At 44.4% G+C, this 13,421-nt stretch overlaps 1 protein-coding gene across 1 annotated transcript in view; it reads left to right on the forward strand.

Annotated features, from left to right (window-relative positions):
- DNAH1 (dynein axonemal heavy chain 1) overlaps positions 1-13,421 on the forward strand; it is a 3,604,831-nt gene that overhangs the window by 378,791 nt on the left and 3,212,619 nt on the right. Inside the window, exon 6 of the mRNA XM_069644003.1 lies at positions 6,459-6,591. Coding sequence (XP_069500104.1) covers positions 6,459-6,591 — 133 coding nt within the window. The remainder of the gene's footprint in view (positions 1-6,458; positions 6,592-13,421) is intronic.

The raw sequence follows: 13,421 nt of genomic DNA on the forward strand, positions 1-13,421 counted from the left end.
CTCTCCCCATGGGTCAAGCTCTTGCTTTAAGAGCTATTTTCAGCTATTTTCAGTTAATGTTCCAAATTGAGTTGTAGCTCACCCTCTATCCAAATGGTCAGTGCCTTACAAACCCTCCACCCCCACACCACAAGTGTTTTTCTTTACCATGGCATGCTGCAATCACGCTTACACTGAAATTCACTTTATACTTAGCAGAAAATCTCAGATGTGCTTTTAAGTTAAACATCTTAACTGGGCTGACACCTTCAATGTGAACACCACCAGTTCAGCTCATAAGGCACTACCAGGTGACCTGGAGGGAGACTTGCTATTTGGCACAGGAATATATTTTGCAACCCCTTCAGGACATGACAGTTTGAACCCCTGATTTTGCTGCCATAAAAAAGGATTGAACAGACCTTTGCCTTATACATTTCAGGCATTTGTCCCAACTGAATGCCCCAAACATTTAATAAAATCTTAAAAAAGCCCCTTAATCCTTAATGATGCCCTTTCAGCTGTTTTCTTATAATGATTGACACAAGCACCTCCTTTTGAGATGAGTAGGCTAAATCTTTTAAAAAAATAGCTACAAAGTTTCACCCTTTTCCAAACACCATCATTTTTGTTTTGATCATATTTAATTACAAACTATTGTTCCCAAAATAGTAATTTGTGTATAGCAGGCCCTGTTAGAGACCTGCGAGGGTTAAGCCCAAAATAGCTATGTCATTGTCATAAAGAAGCATCCTATAAAAAGTACCCTTCAGGGAGGGTGGTTAAACTTTGCTAAGAGAAATACTAGAGTCAATATATAATTCTCTGATCTTGTATATCGGGCAGACCCTGACATGTCTGTGTGTCACAGTCGGATAAGATTTAATAACCATCAGGGACACCAATAAAATGTAAATTATGCCAGAAGATGTTTCTATCAATCAAATCAAATGCTTTCTCCAAATCTGAAAACATCCACAAATAAGCTCCCTCCCTTATCCTTACTGCTAAGAGAGAAGCAGTGGTCCACTGTACTAAGCCCTCCCGTGAAACCCACTGAGGAGGGCTTCAAGATATTGTTACTTTGAGCCCCCTCTTCCAGGCAAGTCTGAGCAACCAACATTTGGAGAATATCTTAATGGCAGAGTGCAAGCACTAATTGTACAAGGAGATGACATAATGCATGTCTCGACACTATTTGGTGTCATTTGAAAATGCGGCCTCCCTCTAAAAGCTCCTGTTATTTCTCCAAACATTTTTTTAAAAAACTTTTAGAAATTTTAATATGTCCTTTTTGAAGCTATAAATCTGGGCAGCTGTGTATACACCACTTAGTAAATTATGATTAAATTTTGCTTTTGAGATTCTACATTCTTAATCTAACCATGGGGCATTGATTTCTATAACTTGGACTGCCTGTACGGGGGAACATTGTTTGTAAATAGCTATACCCCGGATAGTTTCAACCAAAGACTCAAACATACTGCCCCTTTTTTATGTGGCCTCTGAACTTTAACCGTTGTAATCGGATATATCAATTTCTTGTGAATTAGTACTTTTTTCCATTGTCTCCTAGTCGAGTTTAGGCATTGCCAACCGGCCGGTCTGGCTTTCGTACATCTTCTTTGTGGTGTCTACCCCAGGACATTGGAACATTAATTCAAGAGGATAATTATCACTCTGTGTTCAATCAGAAATGCCAAATGTCATAACATTCCTGAAGAAAAAGCAGTCCACAATGCAGTAATCATTGACTGAGGAACAGTATTAGAGGTCTTTTATGCTTAGGAATGCACCATTTGCCACTAAAATTCCCTGAAAATCCCTGGGCAGAGCTCCAAAGTACACCTGAAAATCAGTGCTCCGTGTGTGACCAATTTTACTGTCCAAACATTTGCACTAAATTTCTTTCAAATATTTTGCCCGGGAACCTGATGCCTCTGGTAATGTTGTTAATTTTTTTTTTTTTTACATCTTGACGGTCCTATCTCTCTAAAAATGTACTACTGACCACTCAATTTTTTTCACCATTTCCTGTTAACCACTTAATGTCAAATGAAGTTAAAGGCCTTCAAATGTTCTTTACTGAAATTGCCCGTAATCTAGATAACTTAACTACTGCAAATTAAAAGGTTGTATTAGCAGTCCTAAATTTATTACATTCCTAATGTGTTGCAATCATTTCCTGCTAACTGAGCCTCTGCCGAAGAATAGCTGTTTCTCACCATTTCATTTGATAAGCACATTTTCCTCATTGAGCACAAAAGGTTGGGGACCCTTGTCCTACCCACTATTTTTGTATTGATGCAGGAGGGAAAGAAAGGTGGCAAATATGCTGCCCTCCTGGAAGAAGCTATCCAGGGGGAGATGAACATTGTTTGCAGAAAAGTCCTAATATGGATCAATGTGAATGTTCCACTCCCTGAAAGCTGTTAACATTTTAATACCAAAGAAGTCTGTTGAAGTTGTAGTTATTCTAAATTGGAAGTTAACAGTCAAGCACTTTTCTCTTCTGGTTGTTGAAGAAGTAGACAGGCAGGTGAGTATACCCGTAAGGCAAGAAGTGATTGCCCAGAACAAACGTGGTGAAAGTATAAGGCAGGTAGTAGACGGTACAAGTGCTGAAAAGTGGTACAAATAGACAACATCTTGAGTTGTGACATTTGGAGAATTGTGAAAGTTGGCTGAAGAAAAATTACAATTCTTCCTACAGTTAAAATCGTGGTAAATCCTCCTGACTAAATTAGTTGTTGTTGCTGCAAATGTGAGACAGTTCTTTTTCCAGGAGGAGTGGGAGTTTGACTTTCTCAAAAAATGTTGTAAACCATCCTGACCAAGTTATTTGTTACTAGAAATGTGAGACAGTTCTTATTCCAGGAGGAAGGAGAGCTTGTGATTTTCTTTCAAAGCGCTTTATTGAAGCAACAGAACTTTGTTAACTTGAGTGAAAGAACTAAAAAACTGAACTGGAACTTTGTGTTAAACTGGTTTGCTTGTTTTTTCTTTGAACTGTGGAGAAAACCTTAATTTTGATCTGGGGATAGGGGTTTACCCAAACAGTGACAAGAGACATTGATCACGTTGTATTTATTTATTTTATTTTTTGCATTTATAAAGCGCACAAACAGCTGAGGGCATCATGGCGCTGTTACATGGATGAACGACTGTGGAGACATTTCTTTACATATTGTCATACTACACATTACATTACATGTTATCAATGTGGGCTTTTCAGCTTTCAGGTTCAGACAAATAGCAGTGTTTTGATGGCTTTAAGAAAAGCGAGGTGGGATGGTTCTGCTCTAAGGTGGAGTGGCAAGGAAGCTTGCCACTCCATTGCCTCGTGGCAATGAAAGAGAAAGCTGGCGCTGCTGCCTCTAGCTCGTTTCACTTTGGGTACTATGAGTAGGTTAGCGTAGGGTGTTCTCGTTGGTCTGGAGGAGAGGTGATCTGTTTACTCTCTGCAACAGGTAGGGTGGGGCTGTATGGTTGATGCATTTGTGGGTTAAAGCAAGTGTTTTAAAGAGGACACGTTCTCTGATGGGTAGCCAATGGGCTTGTCTTCTTGCAGTGGAGATGTGATCCCTTTCGGGGATGCCCATTGCAGCATGGAGAGCATTATTTTGGATGGTTTGGAGTTTCTCAAGGTTTTTTAATGACGTACCTGTGAAGAGGACATTGCAATATTCTAGTCTAGACCCAATTATGACTCTCAATAGTAAGGCAGTTTTCGGTTCTAAGGAAGGGTCTGGCTGCGTTTAGTAGTTCTGTGTAGTAGGCTGCAGAGGATGTAATGGCGCTGACTTGCTTGGACATGAAGAGGTCAGAGTCTAGGTTGACTTCGAGAGTTTTTACGGCCCGAGAGACTGGGATTTGGGTGTTATCAATATTGAAGAATGAATATTGGTTCTCAAGTTTCTTTAGTGTGTCCGTGGGTTCTATCAATAGTAGTTCTGTCTTACCTCCGTTCAAGCATAGCTAGTTCTCCACTATCCAGGCGTGGATGATGGAGTAGGTGGAGTTGAGGGTCTTGGCATCTGCCTCGTAGTCACCCGATAATGAGAGGAGGACTTGTGTATTGGCGACGTAGTTGGTGAAGGCAATGCAGAGGGAGTCCAGTATGTTGAATAGTGGTCTGGTAAAAATGTTATAGAGTGTGGGGGATATGCATAAGCGCTGCACCACTAAGCATTGGATGATATCTGGTTTGGCACAGGCATGGTCAGAGGAAACTCTCATGGCTCTACCTTGGAGGAATGAGGTGATCCAGGCGGTTGCGTTGGGGGAGAAGTGTGCCGAGGAAGAGAGGTGGTGGCCGATCGGTCTAAGAGGAGGAGTAGGCCGATAGGTCTAAGAGGAGGAGTATGGCAGGTTTGCCTGTGTCCCTGATGTCATCCGTCTAATTTGTTAGGTCGAGCAGGGCTGTTTCGGTTCAGGTGTCACTGTGGTCCAGGAGCATCGCACAGTGTCAAAATGTCAGTCCTCCACATGCCTGGGGTAAATATCCTCCAAATCCTGGCTTGGTGTGGGCACATTGCACCATATAGCAATATTGTGTGACATATAGGGCAGCACAGACAAAAATGACCAGTTTATATTGTAGTGCACCCCAGTCATGCAAAGACACTGGAACCAATTATTCTGCACATCAAAAGCAGGCTTGGTGCTGTTCTTGGTACTGACGAGAGCTTGTTTGAAACATTGGGGGTCATTCTGAGTTTGGAGGCAGCCATGGTGCTATTAGCACCATGGCTGCCTCCAAACCCGGGTCCGGGTAGGCGGAATGGGGACTTTCTGGGTCATTCCAACCTTGGAGGACCCGGTAAGTCCCAATTCCGAATGCCATTCCCCATTCCAGCCCCCATAGGGCTCAATGGGAATGGGGAATGCGCTAATTACAGGCCCGCAAATAGCGCGCCTGTTATTAGCGCCCTGGGCCCCTAGCGGGACCCGCTAAGGACGTCTGGTCTGACCAGACGTTCTTTGTGGGATCCGCTAAGGGACCTCGGAATGCGGCGGTAGGGGTTTAACGGCACCGGCATCCTTACCGGTGCCGTTAAACCCCTACCGCCCAACTCGGAATGACCCGCATTGTTGCTTTCATATCACAGGCTACCGTATTTGCACCACTAACCAGTATTGTTGTTGAAGGGGCCTCATGAGTTCTCTTACGGGACTGGCAATGATGCTGATGATCACACAATAGGTGTCTGAGGGTTGAGAAGGGTTAGTAGATGTGGGTGTGGTGGACAAAGGGAGCTGGAGTACCTGTCTTCTCATGAGTCCGGTCAGTATCGCTTGCACAATGGTTATCATGAACTTATCATGGAAGCGCATGTGCACAAACTTACTGCATAGATTCTCTGAGTGTATTTTCTTCATGGTGATTCGATTTTACCCTTATTGTGTATGCATCTTTTGCTGCTCTACATATTACACGAAGATGCATACGAATCGCACATAAAGGGCCCAAGTGCCTGGATGCGCTAGAGCTTGAATATTTCTTGTGCACTCTCGGTATTCATCAGATTGAGAATGAAAGGGTCCAAGACTTTACAACAAGGCTTGCCTTCAACCTGAAGCACGGTGCCCATATTTCTTTTTCTCTCTCTCGGTCTCTCTCTGTCTCTCCCTCCTCCCCATCCCTATCTCTCTCTCCCTCTCTGTCCTCCCCTTCCCTCTCTCCTTGCTCTCCCTCTCTCTCTCTCTCTCTCCTCCCCTTCTTTCCCCCAACCATACATTATATGTAAGGTTGGCTATCCAAAACGTACTTATGACTCTCCAGCATAGATACAAGCATTTTTAATGAAGGCACATCCCTGAGTTCCATAGGCACATCCCTGCCTATAAACAGGCCTAAGTTTCAGAAGGGAATTGAAAATGTTTCTCTTCCAATTCTCTTATAATGCATAATGACTAAGGATGTCCCCGTGGATATCCTACCCTCGTGGCTGATACCTGTTGCTCATACTCTCCTTGACTCTTTCATGTACTTTGCAGTCTAGCTCAGCCATTTTATGATGCACACCACAAAAAATAAAACAAAAGCAAGATTTAATTTATTTGCTCCCAGAGGTAACATTGTAGCCTTACCTGATGCACTACATTCACCATGACCAAACAAAAAATTGGATCAGACGACAAACCCAGCCATTTTGAGATCAGATTCAAGATCGCAATTTGCAGCATACCTCGTAGATGTAGCCAATTTAGAAAGCTTATCAACCTCTAAAAGAAAAGGTAGCGGTGCCTCGACTGGATAGTGTTTCTATAGAAATTAGACTACATACCCCTGCACTGAAATCTTCCTGTAAGACACCCTTCTCGTTATGTCATTCATTGTACAAGGGATGCCCTGAGTTGTGCGTTGGCCTTCAGCTTGTGTTCTCAATAGCATCAATTGGACGCATGTTTTATTTTATTTTAAAGTGGGATCATTCTGTTGTAATATTTGCTTTCTTCTGCATCGTTCTTTTCAGGTGTTTGATGATGAGGAGTATGACTGCCGCACACCTTCTGAGTGGCTCAGTCTGGGGAATGAATTTGGGTCTGCTGACAGGAAACCAATACCAGGGAAGGCTCTTCTCCCCACAAATGATGTTCTAGGACATGGTAAGTGACATTCAGTGATTTCCTCTGCTAGTGGCTTATGGGGTTGAGGGTAGTGAATTTAAATGATCAGGTGTGGAGTGGCAAGTGTATGTTGAAGGTGGGAGTGAGTTCTTTTTGGGATGAATGTGAAGAGTATGCAGTGGTGGTGAGACAGTCAAGGATGAGGATTTGAAACTCTTCCTTTGCAAGAAGCTTTTCTAATTTCGAAACATGTTTTAGACAGTTGACCTATTCCTTTTGTTACTCGGATGCACATTTTTCCAACCTTCACACATGTTGCAAATCAAAACCTCCAAGCAGAGTTACTTTGCTTCATTTAATTGTGTACAACCATATCTATTCTATGTCAGACTGTTAGTGACAAAAACTGAAAGTGCATTGTTTGATCTACAACTAAAAACACATTCTATTTATCTCTTACTTACTGATTTGATAGGTTGCATCTCATTTTTTTATACTTAGCTGAAACACGTCACCATCAGGTAGCTTCTGTTTTTCCGATTGCTTCGCTCTCGTGTAAACGGCGCGCTTCGAATTTCCTTCAAGAAAATGTTGTCTTCTACCCCTTCTACTCCCAAGACGGGGTTCAAAAAATGTCGACTGTGGCTCTAAAATATCGATCACTGACCCCCACCACGTTTGTCTTTGGTGCCTGGGTTCGGACCATCGGACCGGCAACTGTGGCTTCTGTCAGTCGATGACGGAGAAGGCTCTTCATGAGAGAAAAGGTAAACTGGTGGTGGGGCGGGAAGCTTCCAAGGCCTCTTCGAAGATCTCGTCGAAGGCCTATTCAAAACATAAAAAGTCTGTAGAATCGAGAGATTGGCACAAGCATTCGAAGAGATCCCGATCACGTAGTAGATCGAGGCGTTCTTCATCTTCTTCCTCAAAGAAGATGAAGAGGAGACACAGATCTCCTTCCTCTTAGTCTGATACATCTGCCGAATTGGTAAGATGTCTGACTGTCAGAATCCCCAACAAAATGGGAAGAATTCAAAAAACAAATGATGAAGGTCTTTGAGAATGCGGCCCGACCCCTCAAAGAAACCTCGAAAAAGCCAGACCCTGGTCGCTCCCTTGGACGACGCAGGAGAGTCAGAAACTAGGCCTAGTCCAGTAGTAAAGAGGAAGCTCGACGATCTCGACCGACGTTAAAACGTTGAAGGCTTCTCGAGATTCGAGTGATTCTCCGGTAATGGCAAAGAAACATAAATCGGCAAAGCACTCGACAAGTTCATCGACGCCGAAGCAGAAAGAGAAATCAGCTACTTTATCCAAGTCGTCATCACCGATTTCGAAGAATCCTTCGATTCCCTCGAGACAAAGTCCTGAACAGGAAAAAAGATATACACCTTTACCTAAATCAGACTTTTTTTTTAAGTCTATGTCCTCGATATTTGAGGAAGAAAGTGTCTCAAAGGAGGAAATATCTCCTTTTGGAGTAAAGTTTGGTACTAGAGATGTGCCAGAGGATTGATTGACCCAGAGTCAAGATTGAGAGACCTGTGTGATACCCTTCACTCTGCCAGTGGTATTGATACGTCACCCGAGTTAGTTTCAAAAACCTGATCCTGCAGAACATGCAGATTCAGGGTACGTGAACTTGATGAACAGAGTTGTTGAATATATTGGTTGGGGTAGGTCTTTACCAACCTTTGAACAGGATGATATGACTGACATCCTGGACCAGGACCTCCAAAAAGACCCAGTTCTTCCCTTTCATAGGGCTCTCCAAAGAATAGTGGTTACAAATTGGAAGACTCCTTAGTCTTTTGCAGCAGTCAATAAAGATCTTCCAAAAAAGTATAGACCATCAGGCAATGACCCTGATTTTCTGAGTAAGCATCCTACACCAGAAAGTCTAGTGATACAAGCCGCTACTTCCATGAGACAGTCAGTTTATCCATCTATCCCCCCAGATGGAGAGGATAAAAAGGTGGACGCTTGGGCCTGCAAGGTATTTTCCTCTGGCAGTATGGCCCTTAAATCAGCAAATGTTACCTGTACCCTGGCCAGGTTTACCCATAACCTGCGGGATTGTGTAAAGGCGGCGGCTGATCATATACCAAAAGGCGATGAAAGGGAAGGCTTTCTGAATATTGTGAAAGATGGAAAGGAGGCAATGGGGGGAATGTCTCGAATCTGATCAGATACTGTTGACAACGTCAGCGGATCCATGGCTGCAAGCACAGTACTGCGCAGATTTGCGTGGTTGAGGAAGTCGGGGTTTGCACCAGATGTGCAAGCCAGGCTACTCAACATGCCTTTCGACGGCTCAAGGCTGTTTGGCAGTAAAGCTGATGAGAGCTTAGAAAAACTGCAGACCTCCAAGGCGGCAGCTAAGTCACTTATTGCCTCTATGCGACAGCCTCAAAAACCTTATTCGAGTTCATCTTCCTGGAGAAGTCGTTCATTTCAATACTACTCCTCTTTTGGTAGAGTAAGAGGACAGGCCGCACAGAAAGGTAGATGAAATTTCCCTCGTGGTGGACGAGGAAGAGGTGCAAAATCAGCCTCAGCAGCCGCATCTTTGCCCTCAGCTAATCATGCAGCCGCCTTCAAATCTCTCGGAGGCCTTAGCACACAAGACCCCGGTGGGAGGCAGAATCTCTCAGCATCTGAACGAATGGCGGGGCATTACTTCAGATGCTTGGGCACTGGAAACAGTAGCTCAAGGTTACTGCCTTCCCTTCCTAAAAAGGCCTCCGAACCATCCACCGGGAGCCAACTCTGTCAAAATTCCAGATCTGCTCCTTGTGGAGGACATTTTAACCCTGCTAAAGAAAGGTACAATAGAACATCTACCTGTAGCGGAGAGGAACAGGGGTTGGTACTCCCCTTACTTTCTCATCCCAAAGAAGGACGGAGGATTGAGACCCATCTTGGACTTAAAAAACGTGAACAAGTTCCTCAGGAAGGGTAAGTTCCTCACGTAATCAGGAGGTTGAGAAAGTTCAGGAAAACAATGATCCTGATTGCCCCGGATTGGGCCAGGAGGACGTGGTACCCGGACCTTCTGGACATGTCCATCTGCCCTCCAATACGTCTTCCACAAAGAGAGTATCTTCTCTCGCAAGAGGAAGGTCGAGTTCTCCATCCAGAGGTCAAGATACTCAGCCTTCACGCATGGTTTCTGAGAGGCTGAGATACAAGGATTGGGATCTCCCGGATGACGAAATGGAGATTTTGCTTTCGGCCAGGAGGCCAGCAACTAAGTCTCTGTACTGGTGTCGTTGGAATAAATTCAGTAACTGGTGCAAAGATAAGAATGTGGATCCATTCCAATGTGGCACACCTTTGGTGCTTTCTTTCTTATTACTTTTAGCCAATCTGGGGCTCCAGATTGGAACGATAAAAGGTTATTTGGCTGTGCTGTCCATTTTCAAGCGCACCTCAGAAGAGGTTTCCTACTTCAAAATTCCATTAATCATTCATTTCCTGAAAGGGTTCACTAATGTGTACCCTCCAGTCCCTTCTCATGTCCCGACTTGGGATTTTAATCTTGTACTTAAATTTCTAACTTGTGTACCTTATGAGCCTCTGCATTCCTGTCCTTTGAGGCTTCTAACATTAAAAACTGTCCTTCTTGTGGCCTTAACATCAGCCCGCAGGGTTAGTGAGTTGCAGGCTTTCTCATGCAAACCTCTGTACAATACCTTTCACAAAGACAAAATGGTACTTAAGGTTAAACCCTCTTTCTTACCAAAAGTAGTTTCTGACTTTCACTTCTCACAAAAAATCATACTACCAACGTTCTACCCTCCTCCTCATTTGGGCAAAGAGGAGGAGAGGTTTCATAGACAGGACCCAAAAGTTTTTATATATCGAGAATGTCAAAATTGCGTCAGGATGACCAACTTTTTGTGGGTTATACTGGCCATAAATTGGGATTAGCGGTGACAAAGCAGACCATATCCCGCTGGATCATTCTGGCTATAGTTGAGTGCTACAGATTGGCGGGAAAGGACCCACCGGATGGGCTTCGAGCCCATTCCACAAGGGGTATGGCTACTTCCGCAGCTCTGAAGAGGGGAGTCCCTGTAGCGGATATGTGTTCAACCGCAACATGGGCATCAATGCATACCTTCATTAAGCATTACTGCTTAGATGCTTCTTCTTCCATGAAGGATTATTTGCTAAACCGGTACTACATTCCGTCCATGATGACAATAGTTAGTACTCCCACCTCCAGAAAATGTCCACTGCTATGATAGTCTATCATAAAATGAGGAATACGTTGGGGGACATAATGCATTCGAAGAACAAGTTACTTGCCAAATGTAAAGTTCTTTTGACTGGATGTTCCTCCCAAGTATTCCTCATCGCCCCTCCCATCCTACCCCGCAGTACAGTTTGCGTTATTTACACTTCTCTCACAAAGAGTTTTCAGTCATGAGGCACGCCTGGGTGTTCCTTGAATATTTCCTCGAAAAAACAGCACTGAAGCTTATGGGCGCGGCAAGAGCTACTTATACTGATGGTGACGTCGACGCGGTACGGAGCCCGTCGAGGGATATCGACGCCACGACCTCGTGCACAGCGCCCTCTGCCGAGAATATTTTTTTCAGAAGCAGCAAAGCTGGCGAGATATGAATATCATAAGATGAGGAATACGTGGGAGGAACATCCAGTCGAAAAATGGTTACCCTTGGTAAATAACTTGTTCTTCTGATGGATTGTGTTCTCCCACGTATTCCTCATCTTTGATATATCCGATATCCTGCATGCAGCTTCGGAAACCTTGACAGCAGAGGGCGCCTTGCGTTGTCGACTTGTGGTCCCTCGGTGGCTTGCATCACGCTCTCACCCGTAACACAGATGCTGTTATAAGTAACACCCACTGCGCCCGTTGCCTCAGTTCTGATTTTCGCCACAGCACACTTCAAAACCGTTTTCTGATCCTCGTGATTTATCTACTGTATTTATCAAAATCTTTGATATATCTAGCCCGACGACCGGTTTCAAGAGATGTTCGGATTGTGGGTCTAAGATGTTCATCACGGATCAACACAGAATATGCCTCTGGTGTTTAGGATTATAGGTCGACAACTGTGGCTCATGCTAGTCGATGACCATTAAGGCCTTGAAGGAGAGGAAGGGGAAACTCTCCCTACGTAGTCCCTTGTCCAAATCCCCTTCAACTAACCCGTCAAAGATGTAGTTGTCTGAAGACAAGAGCTCATGGGAGGTTTCACCTCACTGATCTAAAAAATGTAGTAAACATGCTAAGCGTGCCAGGCTGAGATCCCAACACTCTTCGTCCTCGCATAAAGTCTACGAAGCGATGCCATCAGTCCCGATCTTCCTCTAACTCCTCAACCAATAGGAAATGGGTAGGTTTTCTGGGTACATCGACTTCAAAGGCTGAATTGTAGGAATTTCTCCTCAAAATGTTAGAGGTGTTCACGAAGGCGGCATCATTCACCCCTTCCAGTTAACCGAAACAGGCTTCAGACCCCATTGAGCCTTGTGAGGCTGATGGGGCATCGTCAAATTCTTCTGCTTGTGCGCCTAAGAGCCTGGGCAGTGAGTCTACAAACCTTTCTCGAGGGAGGGTTGAGTGATTCGACTCCTCGAGTCCATCATCTCCCTCTTTTGTTCCATCGAAGAAATCTGCGTCAAGTTCTACGACGCTGAAGCCATTGGTGTCGAAGCCATCAACATCCTTGATGGATTCTTCAAAGGTTTTTAAGCCCTTATCAAAAAAGGATGTTTTCAAGTTGATGAGCTCTATCTATGAAGAGGTGGAGGAGAGAAGCCCTCTGTTTGGTTTTGTATATGGCACTCCATGCTCCTGAGGAGTCAAGGTTAAGAGACCTGATGGACACCTTGAAGGGTGCCAATGGCCTGCACACTTTTCCAGAAGTGGAGTTTGCCATGCCAGATGTGATTGGACATGCTGGTGCCTCATATAAGTCAGTCATGACCAAGGTGACAGAGTATTTAGGCTGGCACAGGCTTGTTGCAGGTTATGAGAAGGATGATCTTACGGACATCCTTGATAAGGGCCCTCCAAAGGATCCTATTCTACATTTCCATACAACACTGAGGAATAGAGTCTTAGAAAACTGGAAAAAACTTGATACTACTCCAGCAGTAAATAAGGACTTGACTAAGTAGTAGAGGCCTTCGTCTTCAGATCCAGAATTTCTGTCGAGACATCCTTTTCCAGAAAGTCTGGTTATTCAGGCGGTCACATCAACCTCAAAGGTGGCTGCCTATCCCACAATCCCTCCAGATAGAAGCGACAAAAGATTTGACGCTCTAGGAAAAAGGGTGTTTTCAGCGGATAGCATGGTGCTAAAAACGGTTAATGCTACTTGTGCCTTAGGAAGGTTTAAACACACTTTATAGGAGGGTGTGGCAATGGCTGCAGAACACATTCCTGAGGCTGAAGAATGGGAAGGATTCCTGAACAGTGTGCTCGATGGCAAGCATGCTATGTGCCAGTCTCTGCAGGCTGGTTTAGATAGCTCAGATTGTGTTCGTTTTTCTATGGCGGCAAGCACTGTACCCAGAAGGGTTGCATGGCTGCGCATGTCGGGTTTGGCCCTGGACGTTCAGGCAAGGCTGCTGGATATTCCTCTTGATGGCTCAGCTGTTAGTTTCAAAGGCTGACGAGAGTTTGCAAAAGCTGCAAACTTCCAAAGCAGCTGAAAAATCATTGGGAGCAGCGATTCGTCAACCACATCAATCACATTTGGCCTCTCGCAGTTGGAGGGGTCCGTCCTTTTGATTCTATTCTTCAGTCCGAAGAACGAGGGGACAATTCTCTCAAAGGGGACAGAGGTGACTACCTCGTGGTTCACGAGGATGTGTGGAGTATAGCT

This window comes from Ambystoma mexicanum, chromosome 2p, assembly GCF_040938575.1.
Source record: "Ambystoma mexicanum isolate Mex_15411 chromosome 2p, UKY_AmexF1_1, whole genome shotgun sequence".
Classification (NCBI taxonomy): domain Eukaryota; kingdom Metazoa; phylum Chordata; class Amphibia; order Caudata; family Ambystomatidae; genus Ambystoma; species Ambystoma mexicanum.